Consider the following 27,564-nt stretch of genomic DNA (forward strand, 5'->3'; position numbering starts at 1 on the left):
CCCCCCTCCCCCGTCCGGCAATGCTTATCGCCTTGTGTCGTTAATCCAGAGTCCAGTTAAAATGAGATATAAATAAAGGAAAGAAGAAAAGGGGGAAAGCGGCTTGTGAGGCATACTGATCGTGATTGGAAAGTTTTAATTAAAAGATAGATACCGAGCGTAAGAGTAGCGCGTTTCCACCGACATTGCGATCAACGTAAATTCACAAACCTTTGTTCGTTCATCTTTTTATCAAGGAAACTTCAAATTGGATTTAGCCTGTCGTCCGATAACGAAATCGGCTTGTCCTTTCGAGGATGGTACGCAAGTTGGTACGATGCTTAATCGACGTAATCTCCTTACGATGTACTTGATTGATCGATAACGATATCGATTATCCAATTAATCCTACTTTTAGATATTTGGATCGAATATAACTTTAATTTAAAATCGCTTCAACGGATTAAGTTACAAAAGTTTTGAAATCTTTCAAGTGCCTTGTATTAAAGGAAAATTATAAACGTATATCGATGGGAGGAGAGATCGTTTATTTTTACATATCGAGAATAAATAACTGATCGTTAGAAGTTGAAAAATACATTCGTTCGCATGAGTTTCGCGTTGGCATTCACCATCGGTGGTATCCTTTATTGGGCCGATTTCAATGAAAGGAACGAGAGAAAGGGTCTCAAATGGGTAGAAACAAAAGCGGAAAGCGCGATGCTCGGCACTATTCGGAAGTTTTAATTAAAAGATAGACGATGACCGTCGCGATCGGGGTGGTACCGTAGGCGGTATACCGCGCCAGTTCTCTCGGTTGATGAAAAGTACCGACAATGAGAATATCCGAGGGAGTGATAGAGAGAGAGAGAGAGAGAGAGAGAGAGAGAGAGAGAGAGAGAACGAGAGTGTATAGTCAAACAGAGCGAAAAGCTTTTTTGGCCTCTCGATTACGAGGCAACGACGCGTGAACCCGCATGCACACGGTCAAAGTTAAGACAACATCGGTGTCTTTTCTCTTCTTCGGAAGAGACCTGGCCTTTTCAAATTGGCCAGGCGCGCGCTATTACGACTCCGAGTACTTATCTTGAAAGCGCCTAAAAATGGCGGAACGTGTCACAACGCGGTGCCACGCTAATAAGAAAAGATAGGATCTGCGACTTGATTTTATGGATTCAAAAGGGAGAGATAGAGAGAGAATGCGTATGTGTGTTTTCGAAAGAGAAAGAAAGACATATGTGCTACGTGAACAGAGTGTGCGAGAGGGAAAAGAAAAGATACGAGACATCTCGGAGTCTGCTGAACGGGTCTCCTCGTGCGGTGGGACTTTTTCTGTGTTGTACGCGTGTGTGTCGTGACGATGACGACTACTATGGACGATAGCAGCACGAAGGAGCAAGCTGTTTGCTATTTACACCCCTGAGACCACGACCATCCGGCACCTGTAAAAAAGAAAGATGCTGAAAAGCTCTTCCCTCGACTACGCTTTGAGAGCTTTCCATGAAATAGCCACCGGCTGTGATACCTTCCTCCTCCTCCCCTCCTCCTCCATCTTTTTACTTGGAATCCCAGCACCGTCCTCCTTTGCGTCTTTCTTTATTTCTTATTTGTAGCTTTTTCAAACCACGACGCTGTCCGCGTTCTTCATTCGCGTCTTCATTATTTCCTACACTTTCACGACGTTTAATAATTCCTCTTTTATCTATACTAGGCAGTCTTTTTATAAAAATCAAATTTACTCCGCAAATCGTGTTGAGTACGTTCGATCGAACGGTAAACGGCTCGATAATTGCGCTCGTGGAGAATTCGCTCGAAAAGGAATGATTTATAGATATAAGAAAAAAGGAAAGAAAAGAAAAACAACGATCGATCGATTCGCGTTTATTATCTGACTAATCTTGAAACGATTGTTTTTCAGCGAGCGCCGACGTGGGCTTTGCCATATACGACAGGTACGCGGCAGAACAAATCTACGCGGGCCTACCGGTCTCTTACGTTGCCCATCTGACGGGTGCCTTGGCCGGCCTGACGATCGGCCTTTTGGTCCTGAAGAATTTCGAGCAGCGATTGCACGAGCAATTGCTCTGGTGGGTGGCCCTTGGCGTTTACGCAGCCTGCACGATCTTCGCGGTCATGTACAATCTAATGCATCCGAATTATCCATGACGCGAGGTCAGCTTCGCGTACGGTCAACCGAGAAACACGTAACGCGAAGCTGATGGCCCTTGGAAGAGAAAACGAAAAAAGAGAAAGAAGGGAAGGAGAATTATAAGAAATAATTGCGTCGGACGAAGAAAACGTCGAAATATTTTAATGGAACAAGTTTCCTCTTTGTCGGGATTATCTCGATACGAACACGCTGCGAATCATCGAAGGACGAAAAGAAGGAGGAAGTGGAGAAGGAGAAGAAGGAGGAGGAGGAGGAGGAGGAGGAGGAGGAGAAGGAGGAATTGCGGCCGGTCACACGTCTCGATCTCTTCGTAGTTTTCCTGCGTTAAACCAAAGAATAGAGTATATACACAGGGAGATATATTTTTGCAGAACGACAAGGAAGATGATGCGCGCAAGGTTTATCATTTTGCGCACTTCGACTATAAGCGGAAAACGCGAAAGCCAAAGAACCATAGTCCGTACGCAGGAAGATATTCGAAAAGTTTAACGTCGACCACGATCTCCGGCTTTTTACTCGTTAACGCGATCCCTTCGAACTTAAACAAAGGAACGAAAAAAGAAAAACTAAACGAAACGAGGGACGCGTAGCGACATTTTTTCTTACGGCTCTTGTATATTATTAAGTATCGACGTCGATCTCGATGACGTGTTGCCCGCGCAGTCGTTCATTGTATACCAATGTAAATAGTCTTGTAAATAATAACGAAAGAAAAATGAAAGAGAACGTTACGCGTACATGGGCCGAGCGAGCGAGAGAGCAAGGAGAATCGGAATGAGTGAGCGAATGAAAGATAGATATAAAATAGTGCGTAGAGCGTGGGCGAAACAAACAAACAAATAGAAAAAGAGCGAAAATTTGGAGAACGAGAGAATGACGAAAAAAGATTCGTCGACGAGTAACGAAATATTTTCCTTCGCTCGATAGTTTTCCCACAATCTCGTCCTTTTTCCCTCTTTGACACACTTTTTAAGAACGGCGTCGGAAAGAAACAGGAAAATGGCGATTACGTTACCAAATTTCTTTCCTCTCCATATACTGCCAGAGCTTTTCTTACTTTTTCCTTTCTTTCTTTCTTTCGTTCGTTCGTTCGTTCGTTCGTTCGTTCGTTCGTTCAATGAAAATTCCTCACGTATTTAACTTTTCTTTTTCGTTTGTCGTATTTGTCCATTTTTGTATAGAGCAATAACATATATTTATATATGAGAAAACGAATCGTTAGATAATTTTCAAACGCATCGATACGCCGCTTATTCGCTCGATCCTCTTACTCCCTTCCTCCCTCCCTCTCTCTCTCTCTCTCTCTCTCTTTTACACAGTCACTCTTCGATATTCTCGAAAGAACGATTCTCTTCTTTGGTGATTTCAAAGTCACGACTCTTACGTATTATTTAATATATAAGTATACACATATATATATATATATATATATATATATATATATATATATATATATATTATATGTGTATATTGTCTGTATAGTTTCTAAGTACGTTGATCAGGGTACAACTAGATTCTTCTTTTATTTGCTATTTATACATGCGACAAATTTCTTTTTTTCTTTCTTCTTTTTTTTACACAAGGCAAATGGCCACGGTAAAAAATTTAATTGTCGATTATAATCATATATATATACACACACATCTAAGTTCACACGTTTATGCGATGCGCTCATCTCATTGTTACAGACTTTTTTGTCTCACCGAACGAAGCAGTTTTCTCTCTCTCTCTCTCTCTCTATGTGTGTTATCTCTTTCTCTTCTTAATTTCGTTCTTAATTTCATACACGAAAACTCGTCTTATTTATTTTTACCAAGTGGTTATTTCTTATTAGAAATTAATATGTCTCGGAATGGTGGAAGAAAAGTAGATACAAAAGGGAAGGAAGGAAAGAAAGAAAAAAGAAAAAAGCGAGATCAAAAACGAGAGTGATGAACGATGCTAGTCAATTAGTACCCACGAGAAAGCTACGTCGGGTTGTAGCTTAAGGTACTGCTATGTTGTAACTCGCAGAAACGTCGAGAAAAACGGTGGGAGAAATAGAGTGAAAAGCGACTCGACTGTGAAAGGGTTGTGTAAGAACAGAAGGAAAGAAAGAGAAAGAGAGAGAGAGAAAAAAAAAGAAATGGTCGGTGACGAAGGTATCCACTTTAAATAGCTACAATGTTCTATGTTACAATGCAAAAAGAAAAAGTGTGTGTGTGAGAGAGAGAGAGAGAGAGAGAAAGAGAGGGAGAAAAACAGTACTACAACGAGATGCTGAAAATTGCAGAGACGATGACACGATTGTCTTGTTCTACGTTGCTGCTGAGATAGTACCGATACTCGAATAATTAAATTCGTATGAGTCCCGGGAAGAGATGAGAAAAAGAGCTATATCGAACTACCGTTTGAGGTCATGGTAACATTCTTTTATTCTCTTTTCTCTCTCTCTCTCTCTCTCTCTCTCTCTCTCTCTCTCTCTCTCTCTCTCTTTTTTTCTCTCATCATCTACAAAATTCGATTCCCAATGCGGCTTTATTTAACAGAGAGACACTGTAAATGATTACCAACGTCGTTTTCGACGTACTTGTGAGTTTCTCCGTTATCTCATTAATAAATGGTAGTTCCGTTACAGAACTCCTTTTCTCGAATATATTTTGTGGTGATATCGAATGTAAAGATACCTCGATACGGAATGTTTTTTATTTATTTTTTTTTTTTTTTCAATTTTTTTTTTTTTTTGTGACGAATGTATTACAGAAATGATTAATATCGTAATAGTTCGGGTTAATCAATTCGTATCGTACAAAAAATGGAATATATGACTGGTGCTCTTCAATATTCTATGCAAATGAGCTTAGGAAGATAATGATTGGAAAACCGTACGATCCTTTTTCGATGTCATTTGCATGTTATTGAAAAACGGCGCGGCCCCTTTGGTATTACATTTCACCCGATTTATATCATCGCTAAGCTCATTGATATGTACTTTTTACGAGCGATATCACTTGTATAAATGAATGAGAAAAAAAAAGCAAGGGAAAAACAATGAATGAGAACGTGGCTTGTCATATTGGTTCTATATTTCTACGATCGTTGGTAAAGAGCATTTAAAGAGTTTCGTTCTCGAGCATACAACACTGCCCTTCAAAAGGAAAGAGGAAAAAAAAGAAAAAAGAAAAATCAGGAAGGAAGGGAGAATTTCGTCTAAGAATAATCGAGCGATTATTCCCTTCCCTTTGTTTCATCTTGTCTGTTTTTTTTTTCTTCTTGCTATCCTTTTATATCGTCTATTCATCATCACCGTCATTAAATTAATATTATTATTTATTTTCGCGGAAAATCAATTGAGAGATTTTCCTCCTTTCGACCTCGATACACCACCTATTCATCGCTTTATGTTCGTTGGTTTTTAATTATCGCGTTCCATTAACCGATATCCGTAGGACGACAGTATTGCTCGCGGAACCACTTTTCATTTAATTATCGCGATCATCGGGAAAGTTTCTTCGGAAAAAGTAATCGAGAGTACTTTCCTTCGGATATATTTGTTCCTTTTTCTTTTTCTTATCTCGTTTTAAACATTTTTTTTCTCTTTTTTTCCTTTTTTTATCATCATCATCATCGTCGTCGTCGTCGTCGTCTTCGTCGTCGTCGTCGTCGTCGTCGTCGTCGTCGTCGTCCGTCGAAGCCGATAGGAAAACAAAATTCGATCGATCGCCTTCTCCGCCGTTTATTTCGACGATGCATCGGGAATCTCGATTTTCCGCAAAGTTAAAAAAAGTTTTTAATTAGTTTAATTAGTTCCCGTTGCGTCGCGTACCTCCTGCGTGTTTATTTTAAATGTCAGAAAATATGGTTTATAACACTGCCACAACACACAATTTTCAGTTAAAATCCACGGAAAACGAATTTTCCCTTTTCCCCGCCATCGCCATCATCCCTATCGCACGATCATCGACTTTACAAAGCTAATTAACGGGACACGATCATTGCATTCACGTTGAAAGTCTAAACTGATAGCGAGAATATGTGTGTGTGCCGTGCCTGTACGTGTGTTACGCCTGATGCGCATTAAAATACGATAGCGATATATGAATATACATATATATACATATATACATATATATATATATATATATATATATATATATATATACATATCAAAATAGGTACGCGCTGCGATATCAGCGTATGAGAAGAGTTGCGACTAATGTTAATAATAATTTATACTGCTTACGGTTAGTCACGAGTATCCACAAGCCAAAGAGGTGGAGCTAGTAACAAAATTTCAAGCGATTACTAATTATTATTATTATTATTATTATTATTATTATTATTATTATTATTATTATTATTATTATTATTAATATTATATAATTATTTTTATTATTATTATTATTATTATTATTATATTATTGTCCTCACCATCGTCATAGAAAATCGTTTTTATTATCGTCGAAAGAATCGACGTTGCTCAGCCGACGCCGAGCCGTTTATATTCGTTCATCTCCTGTTATTGAGCGTTCGAGACAATTAATCATTCTGCTCCGTACAAAACGTGATAACGTCAAGTCCTCGCCTAGAATATTTCGCATAGTATTTCTGTACGCGTTCACCGCCAAAAGAGGTGCGTTTTAAAGATAAAAGAAAGTCTGAAGAAGAAGAGAAGGCGGAAGGAAAGGGAAGCGATGGTATTTAATCGATAGATCGAAATATCTTGTACGTGCATATAGTATATACGCGTATTAAAATATATAAGGAGTCTCCTGACAAACGTTTTAATCGACTCGATTAATCTAAAATTACTATCTATATATATATATATACTTACAAGAAGATAATTATACTATACATCGCCAAGCGCGCACGTAATGAAAAAGAAAAAAGATAAGAAAAAAGAAATAATCTTGTTAAAAACGAGTCGATCTAAATGAGGCACCTTCTATATAGATTACGTCTTATGTAAGTACGTATGCACACGCATATATTTTTTGGAAAATTCAATGAAAAGCAATGTGTTATTTATTATGTTTTAGTAATTCCAACGTCGACACGTCGTAAGAAAGAACGATGGAAGGAACGAACGTTCGGAAGAAAAAGCGTCGCAAGTTTTCGAACGTTTTAATCGTCCATATCGGACAATAGCGAATACATAGAGAAAAAAAATGTATTTTCGTTGTTCTTTCGAGTTGGAACGCGTTAGGATTTCCCGATCGGTGGTGATCGTAACTCGCGAGGATACTCCCTCGATGTCCTCCTCTTCGGATTTAGAAATGTCGACCAAGAAAAAAAAAAGGAAAAAAAAAACAGAAAAAGAAAAAAAATGATACTTTGCTCGGTCCTAATGCGTCGAATGAAAAATAAATTCGAGCGAGGTATCATTGTTTTCTCATTCGATGAATCGATGGAACTTAGTAAAAGGTAATCGATACAATTATTACTTATTAGATATTTAATATCTAGCGATTTATTCTGATTATTTGAAATTTCTTCTAATAATCAAGTCGCAATGTAATAAGTAGATAATTGTATCGTCGAGCCTGTAATATAATTTTTCATTCCAAAGATTAATAGCAAAGCGTTATTTTAGTCGGGCCTTTTTGTATAATAACCATTTCGCGAATGAGATATTGTAGTAGCGACGATCGATATTAAAAGAGAACGTACTATTTTATCGATAGGAGGGCGAGCTTTTTTACTATAAATGAAAAATAATAATATCTACCGTGAAATATAATCGCGGGTATCGGATAATAAAAAAAATTTGTCAAAAAGAGAAACATTTTGAGCCGATTGTATATCAAAGAATTACTCAAAAGCGAGAAGTCGATTACCGTCGATAAAGGGGATGATTTTGATTTGAAGAGCGACCCCATTTTGGACCAGTCCTCTTTACGAAAAAAAACGTCGCGGCTAGGTAAAGGCACTTACCAAATGCGCGTATCGATAACGCGCAAGATACACGTTCCTTAGGTTTTAAACGATATTATCTGCCCGATACCGTCTCTACTATGAGAATGTTTGAAAGAGAAAGAGCGATCGATTTATTACTAATCGTCAGGGATATGTATGACCAACATTCGATAAGTATGCGTCCGTGAGAATGAGAGAGTGAATGAGAGAGAGAGAGAGAGAGAGAGAGAGAGAGAGAGAGAGAGAGAATAAGAGATCAAACTTAAAGAAAAATATGATAAGAAAAGCAAGAGGAAGAAAATACCGTCAAGTCGGTATCGTCGCATTTATTTCTGTCTGAAATAAATCCATTAAAATAATTATTATAATTATACCATTTGTCGTTACCACTTACTTTCCACACACGCATCACTGTCCCATTACATTTATTTCAGATTATTTCTTCGTCAATGCATCGATACAACTTTCTAGGTGTACGCAGGTAATACGTTCGTAACGGGAATAATTACTTGAGTCTTTTAATAATTTCTTTTTTTTTTTGTTTTTTCTTTTTTTTTTTTTTTTACAATACGCATGAATACACAAGACACTTTAATACGTTTCAATTATGTATTTCATGTAAATACTTCTCTTCTTATAATCGAATAAACGCATCTCTACGATCTCGAAAATGTTAATCGTCTACGAAAGGACTTTGTGTAAATCTACGAAAGCCCCTTTTGCGAAAATAACGGCACAAGAAATACATAATCGATTAAACGGTAATCACATTACGACACGACAAGAAAACCTCGAGTATAAATGTTTGATCGCGGATTATCGTGCTTTCCATTTTTGCATATCATTGCAATTATATGTGCACGATAAGTTCATAGGATTAAACGCAATTCCATTTGATCAAATCCTCTCTGAAAAGTATAACTCGAAAAGAGAACAAAGTTTTCCAATTAAATTATTACGAACGAATCGTTTCGCGGATTCTCTCGAATCGAGGAAATAAATGAATACGAGAACGCGATCGTCGTCGTTCCTCGTCTCTTCGTCGTTTGTTGTCGTCCATCGAAAGCCAAATGTTCCTTCTCAAGAAGAGAGACCAAAGAATACCGAACACCGATAAATTATAGCGTTTAGCAATGTGTACGAATATTAGAGAGTCGTCAAAAGAAATATACAAACGTGCCTGATGATAAATATATATATATATATATATATATATATATATATATATATATATATATATATATATATATATATTTGACATATTTGCTTCTGTGTGATCAGATATACATATATCGTTATGAAGGAACTTCTACAACATGACTCTCTACCTCTCTACCCTTCTCTCTTTGCCTCTCTCCCTCCTTCTCTGTCTCTCTTCGTCATCATTGCGAGTTTTTTTAACGAGTGCATAAGGCCGCCCGTTTTTTTTTTATTTTTTTTTTTATTTATTTTTTTTTTTAATAAAAAGTACATATCACGCGGTTGCAACGCTAATATTCCGAGCTAGTATAAATCGAAGCTTTTTCTTGATCATACCGAGCGATCCACGATTCTCTCTAACGATACAAGAGAGACGATTACAAAAATATTCATATATTGTACACGAGTATCCTAATGTTATCTTCTTCGGCCAGCAATCATAGCGTTCTATCATCGAAGCTACAACGCGTTGGTTAGAATATCCAACATCGTCACGCGACACCGAAGCATTTTCTATTTTCTTTTTTTTTTCCTTTTTTTTTTCATTTTTTCGTTTTTCTTCTTTTATACTGTCGTTTAACTTTCAAAGCGATAGGTACGTTTCTGCGATACACGAATGCACAACGACGTTAATAATTATAAAATAACGCGACTCGCGCATTAGTTATTATACCAAGTCGAGGAAAATATCAAATCTATATTCGAATGACATGACGCTTTCGTCCTACGTGATTTATGAAACACGTTCGTTAGAAAAACGATGCCTCTTTTTCTTTTTCTCTTAGCTCTATATCTTTCTAAATATCCTTGAGATTATATTCAATCGATTGAACCGAAAAAAATCGATCGATAAACGTTGCTACGTGTGATTTAGTCTCGAAAAGATCGTGTAATATATCGAAATAGAGATTGAAATTCACAAATTCTACGATTGTAACTTTCATAAGTAAAGACTATTAAAAATACGAATCGCGAAAAGCGAGCTGTTTCGAAAAAGTAGAATCGTTGTAAGATCTCGCTGCTACTCGAGTAAAATTTTCACGTTAATTACGAGTTCGAGTCATATTTCGAGCTGAATAGGCAACAAGTTGAAGAAAAATCTATTGGAGAAATCATTTTCGAGTCGATCGACTTATAATTTAAGTTGAAGTGATTATTAATTATTGTACATCCTCGCTACTAATATCTAGACTCTCTCCTCCTAGTCCTCGATCCTATAGTCATATAAGGATAACTAGTGCGACGCATAATCGTTGATAAAAAAACGTTTACGCGTATCGATAAAATATAAATAATACGATAATAATCGCTCGATCAGATCGCTCTTTTTATCGCACTTTTACGTGTCGTACCGAACGAAAGCTAGGCTCGATCCTGGCCAAGTGTCAAAATATATAATATTTTGCGATATCGCGATGATAACTGGGCTATCATCACATAGAATATTTTCACGCGTCCGAAATAAAGTTCTATTACGCAGGATCGATCCCTTACGAAACGCTTCATGCAAGGCTCAATTGAAGCAATTATCGTAAAAATATATCCTCGTATATTTGATCAATTCGATTAAGAATGTTATTAACGCATTGGTGTTTGTGAAATATTTAAACGCATAAAAAGAAAACAAAACGAGACGTAGTAGAACTTTACGAGAACTCGTGATTGGATCTAAGTCTCTACGTACGTAATTATACATATCTTCAAAATATACAATTCTCTATCTCTTGTCGGGTCAGCGATGACCATCATGGCGCAGTACAACTATATCTATTAAAAATCGAAAGATTATTTGTTAACACCAAGAGCAAGGCTCTCGTCATTTTCGACGCATTTCGGCATTGTGTGAAACAACGAACGCAGGACGATTAAAATATACACATACATATATATATTCTTTTTCGCAAAGAATTTCGGAATAAGATTTTCAGAAGAAAACGTATCCCCCTTCTACTATACCGTCGGCAAATACTGTCGGGAAAAAAGAAATTCCACTCGCGCGTGACAAAGAAAAAAAAGAAAAGAAAAGAAAAAAAAACAACTTACAAAGCTAACAATATAAACGTCTAACACCAGACGACAGTATTATGGCTTAGAATCGATTCGCTTCACGCGACAAATCGCAAACTTTATTAGGCCAACTTGATTATACCGTTTAACATCGGAGCGTCGCTATTTCTATACTTTTCTTATCGAAATGGCGTAGTACCTTGATAGACGTAAATTGATCGAAGGTCGAGTTTTTTTGCTTACTATATTTTCTCAACTCTAGTAAGTAAAGGCGACAAAGTATCGCGCAGGTTGATAGTTAAATCTAAGTGACGCGAATCAAAGCGACGATTGGAGAAGAAACGCTCCGACGACTAACGACGATATAATCGAAAATTCTCGTGAGCGAAGCAGGTCCTTCGATAGAAATAGATAAGGAGTAGTAGTTCGAAGGGCTAAAGATGCGCGAGGACCTCGACCGCGGCTATCGGTGGCGTTTGATCGCCACTAAGGATCACGGGATCTGCTTCGGTTTGAACGATCCTGACGAGATTCGCGTCCTTCTTCGAGGGCACCAGATTCGCATTTGGCGTAGCGTTTGCTCGCGCGCAATAACTCGGTGGTCTACTTTCTCGAACAGTACCACCAGCAGCCGCCACGATGCTACTGGCATTCGACCTGTAGGTGGGTGGCGGAGACGAAGTTGGCTGCAGCCGGTCTAGCAACAACAGCCGTAACCTGTACTCCTGCATGCTCGCCTGAAATTAAAGAGAAAAATTTAGTATCGAACTTGGAAGAGAACTTTCTAAGCGGCGGAGCGACAGGCACCGATTGTATACGAATCGGAATAGAGGTCTCAGCCGCAAAAGATCCGATCGCGAAACGCATCGTGTATACCAGAGCGAGTTTTGCTCTTTCACAATGCAAATCGCGATCGACCGAGAGCTACGTAACGATCAGCGAAAGGAGAAAATATAACGCGGTCGTATCAATTTCAAGTTTGAATTTGCAAGAATTAAAATCGACGATCGTCTTTTGCCGATCGTGACGTTTCATCAATCTTCTTCGTAAGAATCGAAATGACAAAGTTACCTGGTAACTCGGTGGTGGCGTTCTAAATTGAAATTCTGGATAAATCATGGCAGCGTATGGGTGTATAGGCCTTGCCGGTGGAATCCGACCGGTGATCCCCGTGAAACCGAAGAAGCTGCCGCAATTTTCTCGGCTGGTCACTCGCCACGCCACTGCGCTAACGCTCACCAGGACCACTCCTATTCCTGCAAATGTCGGACGATACTTGTATACGATGAAAAATAATGATTTGCGACGATAGCACTTTTCCATTTTCTATTCAGCCGTGCCTGTATACTTTACCTGCCTACGATATTCTCATTACGTAGCGCGCATCATCGTGCAGAATAGAAAAACAAAAGAAAAAAATGGAAAGAAATGTTAAAACGTTTCTTTCTTAATCAAATAGATAAGAGAGATTATTATTCTTCGAACGTATAACTTTTCGCTCGTTGCGTTCCGCTCATTAAAATTAAAATCGGTGAAATCCATCTCTCGCGTTTTCCGAGAGAAAATCCCATTGGCCGGCGAGCGCGAACGACAAGAGAACGAACGATGAGAAAAGACCGGAACGCGACGCTCCTCGCCGCGACCGACGACGGATTCTCTCGAGGATCGTGGCTCGCTATGAGAAAATACTTTCGACCGTCTTCTCTCTACGGCTCGCTCGATAGAGAAACTCGATTGATTTTAACAGAGAGATTCCAGGGAAAATTTTAAAGCGTGCGAGCTACCCTTTCATTTCCGCGATTAGATAGACTCAATGCTACAACACATTATACAACTAAATAGAAATGTTGGGCAACGCCCGATCCAATTAACGATTAAAACGCGATCACGAATTTAAATATTTATTTCATTAACAATCGAAACTTATATCCAACAAAATTGTTAAAGTTGGATTCGTGCGAACGGAGAAATCGACGATTTTAAGGACTCATTTAATTAATTAATCAGGAACGTAGAGAGCCGTCGTCTATTCTTGTCTAATCTTCGTCTCGCTCTCGCGATCTCACGGTGGGTGAACGCGCGCGCGCGCGTGTAGGCGTACGACATCGATCTCTGTAGGTTAGAGCAGCGTTCTCCCATTGTGAGAGAGGCATTCTGAGCGGGTCGCAGGTTACATGCCCACGTTTAGAAAGTAACTGTTGCGAGTGTTCGCTCTCGGCCCTCTCTTCTCCTTACTATCTCGCGCATTCGTACGGTGTTTTCATCGGCGCCGGACTTTGTCTATTTTTCTTATTCCTTTCTCGCTCTCTCTCTCTCTCTCTCGCACGTACTGCGATGACGCATTATTATCCCCTTTTTTTTTCTTTTTTTTTTTTGTCATCACATTCAATCCCATGACTCTGTATTTACAAAGGATATTTTGATAAAAAAAAACCCATCGATATATGCAAACAGATGACGTCGTATTAGATACACTATCTCATCGACCGATTTGTTGCACCTCCCTTCTACCCTCCCTCCTTTTTACCCCACTCTCTCTTTACTCTGAATGAATCCGGTCTACTCTGCCTAGCCTCGCTTTTATCTCGCTACCGGCTGCGCTTATGGAAGAGATCTGCTGCTCTTTCGTTAATTCGTGCGAAAGAAGCGGACGGAGTAGTTGTGAATGCTCGCGAGCGAAACAGGTTTCCGATCGGCCTCTTCTCCTCCACCCTTTACCCCACCCCTCGACCGACCCACCACGAAGCCAAGCAGAGGAGGCTGGTCTCCTACCTCTCTGCGTCGTCTTTCTTCGTGCATCTTCTTGATTCAACGTTGCCGTGTATCTCTCTCTCTCTCTCTCTCTCTCTCTTCTTTCCTTCGATCGTTCGTTCATTTCTTTTACATTTCCAGTACATGTTAACAACGACCAAAAAAAAGACAAGAAAATAACAAGAGTATTTTCGCATGACAGTTTAGTTGCAAAATGGCATGTATATATATATATATATATATATATATATATATATATATATATATATATATATATACACATCCATCAGCATATTCTTTCACATTTTTTCGCAAAGAAGTAAATCAAATAGGGACGATCGAGCGAAATGAAAAAAGAAGAAAAGGAAAAAAAACAATGAAAAAGAAAAATCTAATCGTTCGTCGAAACTCGTTTGGAATGTTAACGACGTAAACTTATTTATAAACCATAGGAAGTACACGATAAAATTATCCGGTATCATTCATATTACTCGTATCGAATTCTACGAGCGTACAAGAGTTCCGTTATATTCGGTAACGTCTACTAACCTTACAATCGTCCTTGCGAATAACCTGCTGTTCCGTCCCAACGAAAGGCCAAATCTTATCGTTCGACGAGGACCGGGGAACAACGAGCTATCGAGAATGAAAAATAGAGAGAGAGAGAGAGAGAGAGAGAGAGAGAGAGAGAGAGAGAGGAAAAACGAGGAAAGACGAAAAATACGAATCGGATGGTAAAGAAGAGTACGCTCGTAGACGTTTTCTTTCTTTCCTTTTTCCCCTTTTTTCTTCTCTTTTTTCTCTTTATAGATATTATATGAAATGCCAAGCGAGCGTGGGAGCAAACGATTTAAATTTCAAGAGGATGGCATCCTGCATATTTCATGGTCTTACGTCTCTTACGAGATTTTACTTTTTGTCGGCGTCCGTCGACGAGGACGGACATTTCTGCGTTTGCATAAATCGAATTCGCTAGAGAATAGAAATGAAATGTTCCTGGGGGAAAGAAAAATAGAAAAAAGTGAAAACCCCCGGTGAGAGATTTTCATTTTCTTTCGGGCGTTGTAACAACTCGGCAATTATTTTCGTCTAGTAATGTTACTTCGGTTAAATTTTGCTTCTAGGCTTCTTTGAACAGAGGCGAAACGAACTATTCTAACCGGTCGGCACACCGTATTTGGAGGCGTTGCGAGAAGAACACACCGCGTAATTACGTACAATCTCGTCCGATCACGATCGTCTCGATCGATCGTTATAATTCTTTCGAACGTTATAGGCATCTATCCGATTTGCATTCGCATCTTGCAATTCGCTTCGCAAGGTTATCCTTTTGTGAAACTATACGACGCAATTCGCCGCCAATGCCGAAGGCTGCTTACGCGTTCTAATTAATAAGAGATCGGGGATCTTAACATCTAATCTTAATTCCGAACGATAGTTATCATGATTCGTTATGGGCTCATTTTTTTCTTTTTTTCCTTCCATATCGTATATAGAACGTACGGTCGAACCAAGTGAAAATGAAATCACTTTTGAATTATTTCCTTTTTATATAAAATATGTAATTATGGCTGAGGCTAAACACGGAATGATGATAGGAACGAGAGCGTCGAGCGTAAATGTTGCATAAGTTCGCACGAGTTTCTCCGATTCGTTGCGAAGACACCGAGCTCCAGGAGGAAGAACGCGCGAGCAGGAGGAAATGGACGAGTAATCGTCGGATTCTCATGATTATCTACGATACGAGACACGAACGTCTACTTCGGCATATAACTAGAATATTAAAGCACGGTGATTTCTTGTTATTCTAAACGATTCATTAACGAGACCCTGTGATCGCTCCTCCATCGGCGTAAAATCGATTGGATATAGTCTCATGAAATATCATCCTCGAGCGAAATAAAATATAACTCGTTCGTCAAACCGGAAATCGTTGGGTCCCCGAAGGCGAACAACAAAGATCTCAAAGATTGCGACCTGGAAATGAAGGAACGGCTCGAGGGTATTCTTCGCTGGTGTCCTTCCTTTAACCGTTAACAGTATAATTCTCGATCGGGGTTCGTTCGACTTTGAAACGACGACGAATATACGCGTGCGTATAGCGCGAGCTCTCTTTTTAATTTTTTTCTTCCTTCTCGAAAACGTAAATCGTCGTCGAAACGAGCTTTCATCGAAATTGCCTCGTAATTAGCAATAATGGCCAACCCGTTCTTTTGTTCTTCTCAAGGAGGGGAAAAAGAAAAGGAAAAAAAAAAAAAACAAAAAAAAAAGAGAGACTATCGTCGGATAGACCGTGCGACGTTTTCTGCGAACAACAAATAACGTAATGTCCATTGTCTTTCTTCGAAAACGGTTCTTCGACGGTCTTTACAAGCGACGCTTCGAGAATTATCTCGCCGTGGTGTTATTATTTGTACCTTAGCCATAGCGAAACAATATCTTAAAAAGAAATTCTTCAAACGTCGCATGAGAAACTTTTACGAAGGGGAAGAGAGATTATACCTTTTGCGTAAACTTACCGATCATGAGTAGGGCCACGGCAATGTGATCGCGTCCCGAGGCCCTGAGAGCGCCCAAAAGGGCACCGGCACCAGCACAGACCAGGCCCACCACTCCCACGCCGAGTATGGACCAACGTACCGGCGGCGAACCTAAGCCGCAGCATTGCTTCGGTACTGCGTCCCTGAAAGACAAGAAGCGATCGTCAGAGAACTGTGACCCACTGACACACACTCCCCTTTTCCTTCTCTCTCGCGGTGGCCGCTACGAAGGCGAAGGAGAATCGAGAGGCCAGCCACCGTTACTACACACCACCTTCGAGGAGGAAGAACGCAGGAACGCCCTCCAAAAGGGTTGTCCACGTTTTCCTTCTCCGCGATTCCTTCGCTCCTTCCTATCGATCACTTCGAATTAGATTTAATCGTTCGTAAAAAACATAACGCGTCATTTCAACGCTTCCTGTAAATTATCTGGGTCTACCATGCCGATCCACTATCTACCGATAAGTCTATAAAACGGAATTACGACTCTTGAACGATCCAAGAAGCAGTTACCAAGGATAAGAAAAAGCCTCGTTTTTCTTCGAGATCGACAGTAATACGGCTTAATGGTCTCCCTCTTTCTTTCTCTCCCCACCCCCCTCCCCTCTCTTCCTCTAATAGATCAATCCGATATATAAGATGTATCAATCAAAGTGACCTCTATACCCCCGACGTATATATTTTCGTTATCAATTATCCGACTTAAATGTCTATTGATAATTCGCTAAAGAGGAACGATAAAAAAATGCATCTCCAAAGGAAAAATAAAAATAAGTGCTTTGCGGATATTTTAATGCTCGAGAGATAATTTAGGAACGTGAAGCGGACCACGAAGCCAAGGCAATTGCGGTGGAAATTGGAGGAAGGGTGCCAAACGGTGGAAGAAAATAGCGACCGTGAAAGATCACAAAGCTCGAATCGAGTCATCGCGCGGTGCGGAATGGTAGATTTACGAGTCTCCTTGTAACCTGTGCTGGCCGTAGCCGAGTACGAGTGTGGGGCTCGGCCCTATTTCGCTTGCCTCGGAGAACGGTTCTCGATCTCTCGGCATGCGTTGAACTTTACTCGGCCGGATAATTGACGCCATTCGCCGGCGCATGGTCCGTTGCACGGATTACACGCACACGAACGCGTGTTACACACGCTACCTTCTTCTCCCACCATCTCCCGTTCGGCCCCCATTCTCCCTCAAACCGCCACCTTTCCTCTCGCGGCTCAAACTTCATGGGACGTGATATCTCCACGTTAAAACTTCGACCCCGGCGGGCATTTGCGCGTCTATAATCCAATTATCTCGCGCATTTCCGCTCTCTTGTCCGTCCGAAGATAATCGTCATTACGTTCGCTTCGACGCCATGGTCGCGCGCGATACTTGCACCTTTCTCGAATGAAATTGAAAAAGAAAATAATAATAATAAAGTATCTTAATAAAACTTTTCCACCTTTCATTTGTCATTCTCAACTACGATATCACGTAGATAATAGAAAGGAGAAATGAAAAGAACGAAAGGAAAATATTGAAAGAAGAGGTACGATCGATAGAACGAACCCTGCTTGTCCCTACGATCGCAGTCCCCTCGGTGCCTATAACATGGCCTAAATATGAAAATCAAGTATGGAGACACGAGAAAGGGACGAGAAAGGAGCGGAGAATGTATAGAACGAAGGCCAAGCTCGTTTTCGAACCCCTCGAGTACGACGTGACGCAGCTCGAAGGCTTCCGTTAATAGGACAGACGCTCGTAGAAAAGGAAAAAAAAAAAAAAAAAAAAAGAAGAGGCATAGAAAACGACGAAGGGGAAAGGTTTGAGACGAAACGCGTAGTTATCGATCCTATCTTACTTGGACGCGTAGGTCCGTCCTATCCGTGGTGGACCCTTCGGTCGCGTTCCTTCACGGTTCGCCGATTGGATAAGGAATCTTTTTAGAAATGGTCACGCTCGACTACCGATCTTAGGGTAGAACCTTTCCTTGCTCTATTCTATCTTATTATAGTCCATCGCTCGGAATAAATCCTTTGGGTCGAGAGATTAACGATTATAGAACGTATCGATGAGGGATGAAATATAAAATATATATGTATATATGTATATATATGCTCGATTAAAAAGATAAAGAAAAAAAAAATGAAAACAAACTGACCTGCCAAATGCCGAGACGCTGGTAGGTACGGGAAAGGGTAGGCCCAAACTGAGTCCCCTGAGTCCGAGATGAGGTGGTGGAGGGTGAAGAAAACCTCTCGCAGGTGGCACCAAAGGCACTCCGGGAGCGTTCGCGGACGCGGGGCAAGCACCGACCGCGACGGCCGCATTCGCGGCACCCGGGTAAGTCGGTGGGAGCGAGCAACTCCTCAGGGCCCGGCGATGCTGTCTCCGCATTCGCCTCTCACGGCGACGCGCACCACGTGACTCGCTCGCGAGCTCCTCAAGGACCTCGGGCCCATTCTGAAGCGCCACCTCCGTTTGTGCTTCCGTCGAGGTGAACGACCGAACGTTGTTGCCGTTGCCACTGCCGCTCCCGTTGTTGCTCGTACTGTTGTTGGGATTGTTGTTGTTGTTGTTGTTGTTGTTGTTATTGTTGTTGTTGTTGCTGTGCCGATTGTTGTTATTGTTGTTGTCTCCCCGCGGTTCCTGCGGACAATCAAAAGTTTTGCGGGATCAACGATCGAAGTACATTCTTCTTGCGAAATACCACGGATTCTCGATTACTGACCCAACCACCGTCATCACCATCGACCGTCTATACCTCCCTTCCACCAGTGTCCCTTTCTCTGTGCCATGTACTTCCCACACGGAACACGAACCACCGATCGTCAGTGGTTCCCAAACATTTTACGTATTCTTTGACGAATTACCTTTGTGCTATCTCGTCGTTTTAACTTTGACTCGCATCGATACCAAAGACCTATGCACTCCGTTACCTCCCATTCTGTTAAAAGCTTTGAGCTTATCCAATTGTGTTAACCTAACAGTGATTGCGATTCTAAAAGAAAATTCTTTTCGCACGGTGAACGATAAGGATTTGTCTAAGGGAGGAGAGAACATACGATTCTTGCATTTTCTTGTTCCATAGGGAAAAGGAAAGTACGTTTTACGCTCGAAATTACGAAGAACCGTCGTAATTAATCATGAGAAGAGATAAGACTGAGAGCCATGCGATTTCGCATTAACGAGAAACTCGATTCTCGGTGATTTCCTAATTGTGCGAAGAAAAAATGGAGTTAGGAACGAGAGATTCTCTCTCTCTCTCTCTCTCTCTCTCTCTCTCTCTCTCCCTCTCTCTCTTTCTGTCTTTTCCTTTTTCATTCTACTGGGCCTTGGGCACATGAGAAACGTACTGTGTTTTCTCTCTCTCTCTCTCTCTCTTCGTGGTTTTTCTATTTTTCTCTTTCTCCCCTTCGGTGTTAGATAGACCGAGCCCTGCCATTGTTATAGATGCAATTACGTTATTTACGATGCAACCGCGAAGATCGCTCCTTGATAAAGAGTTTAAAGACCCGAAGCGCTATGCGAGTCCCGTATTTCAACGGGCCGACATAGTATATAGCAAATGCAAGCAGCGGTACTTGGACCAAAAAAAAAGAAAAAAAAGAAAGAAAAAAGAAAAAGAAGAAACACAAAAAAATCTTCTCTAGCATCGCATTATACCGTGACTACGCGCACGCCATGATCAATGATACGCTATCGTTCCTGGCGTGTTATCAATCCTGGTGCATCGAGCTATCCGCCGACGAAGCGCGACCGTGCATTGCTTCTCTAGCTAGATCATTCTACTCGATATTAGAACGCATCGATGGAAGGATGCGGAACAAAAACTGTCTAATCTAATCGTAAGTTGTTCAAAATTATAAGAAGGACAGAAATCACGTGGAAAATATTTCTTTTTCATTTCCTTTGAACATCGTAACACTTAGTTAATGAAAAATCTTTTTGACGATTTTCACATAGCATACTTTTCCTTATCTACACAAAGTAAAACACACCGGCAATGTTTACTCGAAAAGAAAGCTGAATAGGTATCTATCTATCTATCTATTTACACACACACACACATATGTATATGTACATTCAGGTATAAAACTCCCTTCGGAATCGGGAACGAACGAAAAGAACCGCAATCGTTTTCGCACTGTGAAACGCTAGACTTATCTCTTTACGAGGATTCTGAGGAAAAATAAAAGAAAAAAGACAAAGGGGGAAGATGAGGATGAAAAGAAAAAAAAAAAAGGAAGGAGAAAAAAATCCTCGTAAGAAGGAAAAGTGGGTCGCGACCGTAAGCAGTCTTATAGAAATATCTGCATGGACGAATCGTCCTTAAAGCAAAGGCTTCACCGAGAGAACTCGGGCTTTCGTTCGAACGAAACGAGTGGATGAAAGTCAGCGTGAAATCGGGACGCCTCTTTCTCTCCCCCTCCCTCCTCTTTCCTCCACTCCTCTTTCTCCTTTACGAGGGGGTGGCGAAAAATTTAATAGCGAGCATCCAAGCACGATCGCGATTCCTCCCGCGCGACGTATATACTACGAGAGAAGGAAGAACGCGGTTCCATCCTGTGCGTGCAGCTATTAGGGCTGCGACGATTTGAAAGGGGGAGCTGCTTTGATCGAGGAAATAAATTACGTGTTGGCGCATACCCGTCTACGTGCGCACACCCGTGTATACACATTCGGGAGTATATCTACGTAACGCATACGTACGAAAGCGAGCGAAGTTAATTAAGGTGCAACAGGGAGTCGGGAAAGAGAGGAAAAGGGCCGTCGTTAAATTTACGACCGCTTATACGAAAATTCACTCGCAATGTACGTATATGTAATTATTATAATGCACGTCCGTTATAAAACGTCCGGGAAATTCCTTTTTTTTTTTTCTTTTTCTTTTTCTTTTTCAAGAAACGTTATACAGAGCGACATACTCAAATTCAAATGACAATCGGCAGGAAGATCTCGTGAAACTCGTTATATAGAATCTCGGTAAAGGCATTGCTGCCTTGTAATCGAGTAAATCGGAATGGAGGAGGAGGATGAGCAAAAACGCCCGAACGAATCATACGTGTTCTTTTATCTTTTCGTAAAACCAGAATCCTCGAGGACGTCGAATCCTCGTTCGCGTTCCCAAGGCGAAACGAGTTTTCAGTCGCGGAAAAACACCTTAATTGCGGTGATCGAGGAGGCATCCCTTTCATCGGAAGGCGTAGATCCGCCTAAAGAAAAAAGAAGGAGAAAAAGAAAGAAAGATGAAGAAGAAGGCACGGCTTACCTGATCGTCCGCGTTGCTCCTGACAATTACCACGGTACTACCGTCGACGCCAACGACGCTCACGGGCCTCGGGGCATTCTCAGACAGGGCCCCGGCCATCGTACGGTCCTGCACCACACATCGGGGATCTCCTCTTCTTTCTCCTATAACCCTTTATCCTTTCTTCGTCGCGTTCGCCACGTTTCATCCGCGCTCCTTTTCCAGCGGACACGATCAACCGTCACTCTTTCTTTCTTTATTTCTCCCTTAATTTCACAAAACGTCCTGTTCTTTACCCTTATCTCTCTCCCTTTCCTTATTCCCAATGTCGTGGCCCTTCCTCCTCCGTGTCCTTCCTCCTCTTCTGTATAAGCGGAATACACAGATAGATATATATATATATATAGATAGATATATATATATATATATATATATATATATATATATATATACATTGCTACAAAATAGGCCTACAAATATATATATATATATATATATATATATCCTTCTTCCCTCTAACCCACTCCATTTTCATTTCTCCGACAAAACTCGCATCGCTCCCCCACGACTCGTTCTCTCTCTCAGCTCGTACCGCTCGACCTCTTTCACTCTTCCTTCTCGCGCGCGCGTTTCTCTTTCACTCGCACGAAGTGCGGCCTCGCGAGCGGAGCCTCTCCTTTGTTCCGGACGAATCGCCAGAGAGTAGGACGGCGGCCGTCGTCATCGTCGTGGCTCCAAGACCCAAGCATATCCCTTTAACGAGCAGCCATCTAATCGAGGACGGAATTACCAACAGCAGCAGCACCATCACCAACGAGAAGTGGAAGCCAAACCCTCTTTCTTTTTCTATTTTTTCTTCTACTCGCCCTCCTCCACCTAGTATTACTCATAATGACCAAAGAGAATCGTGCACAAAGATAAGAGCTTGCTTTCGTTACGGAGAAAACACCCCCGTGCTCGATCCCAGGCTATCCGATTCCATACTATGCTATTCACATTCTACCATCTGTTTCGCCCTTTTTCTTTTCAATTCTAGCATCGACTACTACACTGCTTACTCTACTCGACGATCGGTTTATTAATGACTCGGCTATGTTCGGCCGCCATCGGCCGATGCTGAAAATCAATCGGTGCTACGAGCACTCGTTTTACGTAGGAACGATTTCGAATGAAAAGTCGGTATTATTAACTCTTTCCTCGTTTCACAATTTCTTTATATCGATAATTGAGAATTCTAAATAGAAATATCGCGGCAGAACATTGAGAAAGTCACGTTTGAGTAAAGAATGCTCTGAATTCAAGGCCGAGGTAAGCTTCGATTATTTTCAATAATGATCTTCCTCGTTTTTATGTGGGTTTATCGGACATTTAATGCTTTAATAACGTACGACGCATAATCGTATGGACGAAGAAAATGAAGGAAATAGTCGAGTCGTGATTCCGTCCGTTTTAATGTCAACCAAACGATTTACCGTAACAATAAAATACGCGTCGTGTTATTAAAATAATAACGATGATAACGAGTTATCGGAGAAGGAGAAGTAATTCTTTGCTATCCTACGTCGAGTCCAGTCTAGACGTCTCATTACGGTCACGATGACGATAACTGGCGTCTTTCTTTAGGAAGAAAAAAAAGAAAAAAAAACCAAGTGAATATAACGATGCGGGGTACCACTAAAAAATTAATGAAGAAATTCATGCAAGATATTACTTGAGACTATCTAAAGTATAAGACTATATAAACCATCCTGAAATAATACATTGACCGCAAAGATATAATAAGATAGGTTTTTCTTTTTTTATACTTGGAAAGTAACTAAGCCACGAAGGTGTCGCTGCAAGTTCAGTCCACTTGTCCGCAGAACACTTGTCTGAGAAAAATGGACTCTCCCTCTCTCTGTCTCTCTCTCTCTCTCTCTCTCTCTCTCTCTCTCTGTCTCTGAGACAGTGACAGCGATACGATTTGGTATTTTCTCAGCGAGCCATGCGTCCAAGCGCAACACGCTCGGTCGGGACGTGAGTGTGCGTATGTACGTACGTACGTATACGGCTGTTACGAGAGGACTAACTGTATGGCGACGTTTACGTTGCAAATTACAGCCGCGCTCGTTCACGACCGTTTTGAGAAACGGTACTTCTCGCGCTTACCTCTCTAAGTTTTCTACTGGGACCGATGACAATCTATTGTTACTTTTTCGGTTACCGAATGGGAATTCTCAAATTATCGTCGTAAATCGTCAAAGCGAAGAAGAACCAAAAGTCCAAAGTAATCATATGCACGGTATGCCCGATCAAAATTAAATAAACATCCCTATTAGATATTTTATCGACGAATAGATCAAGAACGTTATACATACATCTTCTCTTAACGATATAATCGAAACGGCTTGGTGATCTCTCTGGAACGGTGAAAGACATTCCAAAGAGAGAGATTATTAGCGGCTCGTTAAAAAAAAAGAAAAAAATTTAACAACGAATATAACAGTTTTCACACACAACACAACATTCACTCGGCCCAGATTCGTAAGATCGCGTCCGCGCGACCATCGACGCGAACGAACGTTCGGCTTGAATAATCGCACCAACAATTTCTCGGCTAACGGTTCTACGCCAATAATTATTCGCCCAGGAAACGTTCGACCATAACTATCCCTCTTTCTCCAACCCTTTTAGACGGGTCTCCATTTAATCATTATATTTAGAATGTTTTTATTATCGTTTAAACGTAACACTGTATTTTCTCTTTCCACGAATCTCATTTTCCGTTAACGTTTGACATTTAGTCGTTGCGATTTACGATTCGGCTTCATTATCGGACTTAAAAATGAATGACGAAAAATATAAGAACGCCATCGTTTTCTTAACTTTTCTCTTCTTGCAAACATATTTCCAGATGTTCCAATTAATTCGACATTCTTTACATCTGAAAATAACGCTTACATTTGTATTAATACTTTGACCTAGGTACGTACAAAAGATGAAAATTTTTCCCGAGGTATACGATACTATATACATATACATATCCATATATATATATATATATATATATATATATAAATTTCGTTTTGAAAAATTTCCGACCACTTAGTAAGCCGTTCGAATTTAACAGGAAGTCGCGCCTAAAGCATAAATGCTGACCGTACTACTTTTCGGGCGAGCCTATCCTCGAAAAGATCGACGAGTGCGCTCGTAAAGAGATAGAGAGAGAGAGAGAGAGAGAGAGAGAGAGAGAGAGAGAGAGAGAGAGAGAGAGAGAGAGAGAGAAAGAGAAACTGAAAAAGAAAGAAAAAGAGAGCGGTTGGATTTCGGAGGGGAAACCACTCCTCTATTATTTTCTTTTCACAGAGGAACGAGCACGAAACGTCGAAGCACAGAAATCCACGGCGCGCAACGTCCTCGCCGTTTCGAGGGAAAGCGTGCGAGTTTCGAACCGAAAATCATCCTCCTCCATTTCTCTATCTCTCTCTCTCTCGCGCGCGCCCCCTCCCTCTCTCTCTCTCTCTCTCTTGGTCTATCCATTTTCGTCTATCTCTTTTGCTCCTTCTTTCAAATACGATCGAACGTCGAACCGATCGAGCGAGTGCGGCGGCAATTTCCGTGTCGCGAATGACAAAATCCATCGCGCGCTTTCGAATCACCAAAATTCAACATTTTTTTTCTACTACTCGTACCTTTACATTGATGGGAATACAAAAAAAAAAAAAAAGAAGAAGATGATTCGACAAATTGTACTAATTAAAGCAAAGATATTAAACGTTTTTCCATGATGTACTTCTTCCTCTCTGAAGAGTATACAAATGGTGTTACTCGACGATCAGAGGAGTCTTTTCTTCAATCGTCAAATCGCTAAGTATTAATCGATTACGACGTTTGGATTCGCTCGCGAATGCACAGAAAGACGCTGCTGAAAGAAGATAGAATAAACGTATTCGTTCGTGATATAACAGGGTAAACCATGATCCTGATGTCGAATTACGTTGGAAAATCTCTTCTATACGAGTACCTAATTATTTAACGAATCTATATCAATGCGACATTGTAATTACTAGAGTATCTAGAGTAACAGGGTGATTCGATGTATCTTGCGTGTGCGTGTATGCGTGGGAGACAGACAGACAGAGAGAGAGAGAGAGAGAGAGAGAGAGAGAGAGAGAGAGAGAGAAATAAAGTAGAAGAGATAAAAAGAGAATGCTACAATTGAAGAAGAAAAAACACCTGAAATCCCATCGGCAATGGTTAGGCTTCTCTGAACACTGGAATAAGGACGAATAGTGCGTCGGCATCCGTGAGAGAAAGAGAAAAGGAGAGAGAGAGAGAGAGAGAGAGAGAACCGTCAGTCGATGGCTATGTACCTCCGCTTTCTCGGCTACATTCTTCTGTACGTCTCCACACTTCTCTCGGATTTTCTTCTCACTCGCGAGATCTCGCTGAAGCACCACACGAAGAAATGAAAAAAAAAAGAAAAGAAAAAAAGAAAAAAAGAAATAAAGAACGAGAATGGCAGGCGAGCGGTGAGCGCGCGCGCGCGCGCGCGAGTTAAACACGCGCGACGCGGACCCGTTAAAAAGAAAGAAAGTACGAAACGACGCAAACCGTACCGAGGCAACGAGTCGACTGACTTCTCGCGACATGGCGCGCCGTGCAAACACTCGCCGACGCCATCTTGCGACCGAGCGCGGAACCACGTGACGCTCGAGAGCCAATCGGATCGCCCCTACGAAATCATCGCGCTCTCTAAATGAGATAGACAGAGAGAGAGAGAGAGAGAGAGAGAGAGAGAGAGAGACACGCAAAGGATAGAATGACGTAGATTAGAGCAAAAAGAAAAATACGATTGTTAAAGAAAATACCCTTGCTTTTCCTTCTCGTTTACCTACGATATTATCTCGCACTTTAATCTCGTCGATACTCGTTAAACGATGCTCGTTAAATTTGTATTACCTAGATAGGTCGAATATCGTTATAAGTAATCGCGAAAAATGATTGGACATGAGGAGAGACAAAAATGAACGAGAAGTAAATATCAAAAGATTCAAAGAGACAAAAGAGAGCTTATCAAATCCCGGTAAACGAGCGCGAGCATCATGCTCCGTCGAATGCGTATAAAGGAACGCGCTCTGAAGTTCTCCGCTTGGTAGAGATTGACTCGTTCTGTGTTTCTCTCTCTGTGTGTGCGTTTGCGAGTCTCTCTGCTAGAAGCCGTTTCAAAGAGCGTCGTAAAACAAAGGGAAAAAATGCGGAAGTTGGATTGTGGATATAAAGAACGGGGATAAAGTACACGTTTTCAGAGACGTATCAGACCTTAACGTGTCGTACATTTTTACAAAAATACGGAAGCAAGAGCGGAAAAGGGATTGACTAAGAATGAGAAGGAGAGGGGCAAAAGCGTGACAAGTAATAGAAGTACGAAGGGAAGAAAGAAAAAATGCATCGGCTCGCTTTTTCATCCATTTCTCATTTTTAAACGGACGAACTCACGTAACACGGTGGTTTGTTTCTCTGAAAAGAAAAAAAAAACCGCTGAAAAAAGCAAAACTGCGATTGAAAGTGGCCGTTTTCGTCTCTTTTTTTAAATCCTATTTACGAGCGACATTTAATTTCGTTCGAACTGGACGATCGAAAATCGATCGTGTTTTCGCTTCGCTCTAAAACGCAAATTGCATTTTCCCAATTGCCCGTCGATAAATCCAATCTTTTATTTTTATCTATTCCGAATCATTCGTTTCGATGTCGAGCGCTTCGTAGAGATCTCGTTTCTTCTAAATTACTGAAAGTTGAACCCTTTTTT

The 27,564-nt window shown here is 40.9% G+C and overlaps 2 protein-coding genes across 7 annotated transcripts in view; one reads left to right on the top strand and one right to left on the bottom strand.

The window, feature by feature from the left end:
- The window catches only part of LOC124432073 (protein rhomboid), a 233,787-nt gene extending 225,177 nt beyond the window's left edge, over window positions 1–8,610 (top strand). For all 4 annotated transcript variants that reach the window (XM_046980615.1, XM_046980624.1, XM_046980633.1 and 1 more), the window contains one exon: window positions 1,898–8,610. In XM_046980615.1, the coding sequence (XP_046836571.1) occupies window positions 1,898–2,145 (248 nt within the window). In that variant the 3' untranslated portion in view covers window positions 2,146–8,610. The remainder of the gene's footprint in view (window positions 1–1,897) is intronic.
- Window positions 8,359–26,450, bottom strand: LOC124432061. Of its 3 annotated transcripts, none has more exons than XM_046980594.1 (6): window positions 25,992–26,269; window positions 21,798–22,140; window positions 18,687–19,174; window positions 16,525–16,688; window positions 12,326–12,510; window positions 8,359–11,991 (listed from the first exon to the last, which is right to left on the bottom strand). In XM_046980594.1, the coding sequence occupies exons 2-6, from the start codon at window positions 21,894–21,896 to the stop codon at window positions 11,689–11,691; spliced, it is 1,239 nt and encodes a 412-aa protein (XP_046836550.1). In that variant the 5' UTR covers window positions 21,897–22,140; window positions 25,992–26,269; the 3' UTR covers window positions 8,359–11,688. The 3 variants fall into 3 exon arrangements, with proteins under 3 accessions (XP_046836550.1, XP_046836560.1, XP_046836541.1); XM_046980604.1 differs by having other exon boundaries at window positions 26,129–26,268; XM_046980585.1 differs by lacking the exon at window positions 21,798–22,140 and having other exon boundaries at window positions 26,129–26,450.
- Between the last annotated feature and the right edge of the window lie 1,114 nt (window positions 26,451–27,564).

This window comes from Vespa crabro, chromosome 1, assembly GCF_910589235.1.
Source record: "Vespa crabro chromosome 1, iyVesCrab1.2, whole genome shotgun sequence".
Lineage (NCBI taxonomy): Eukaryota > Metazoa > Arthropoda > Insecta > Hymenoptera > Vespidae > Vespa > Vespa crabro.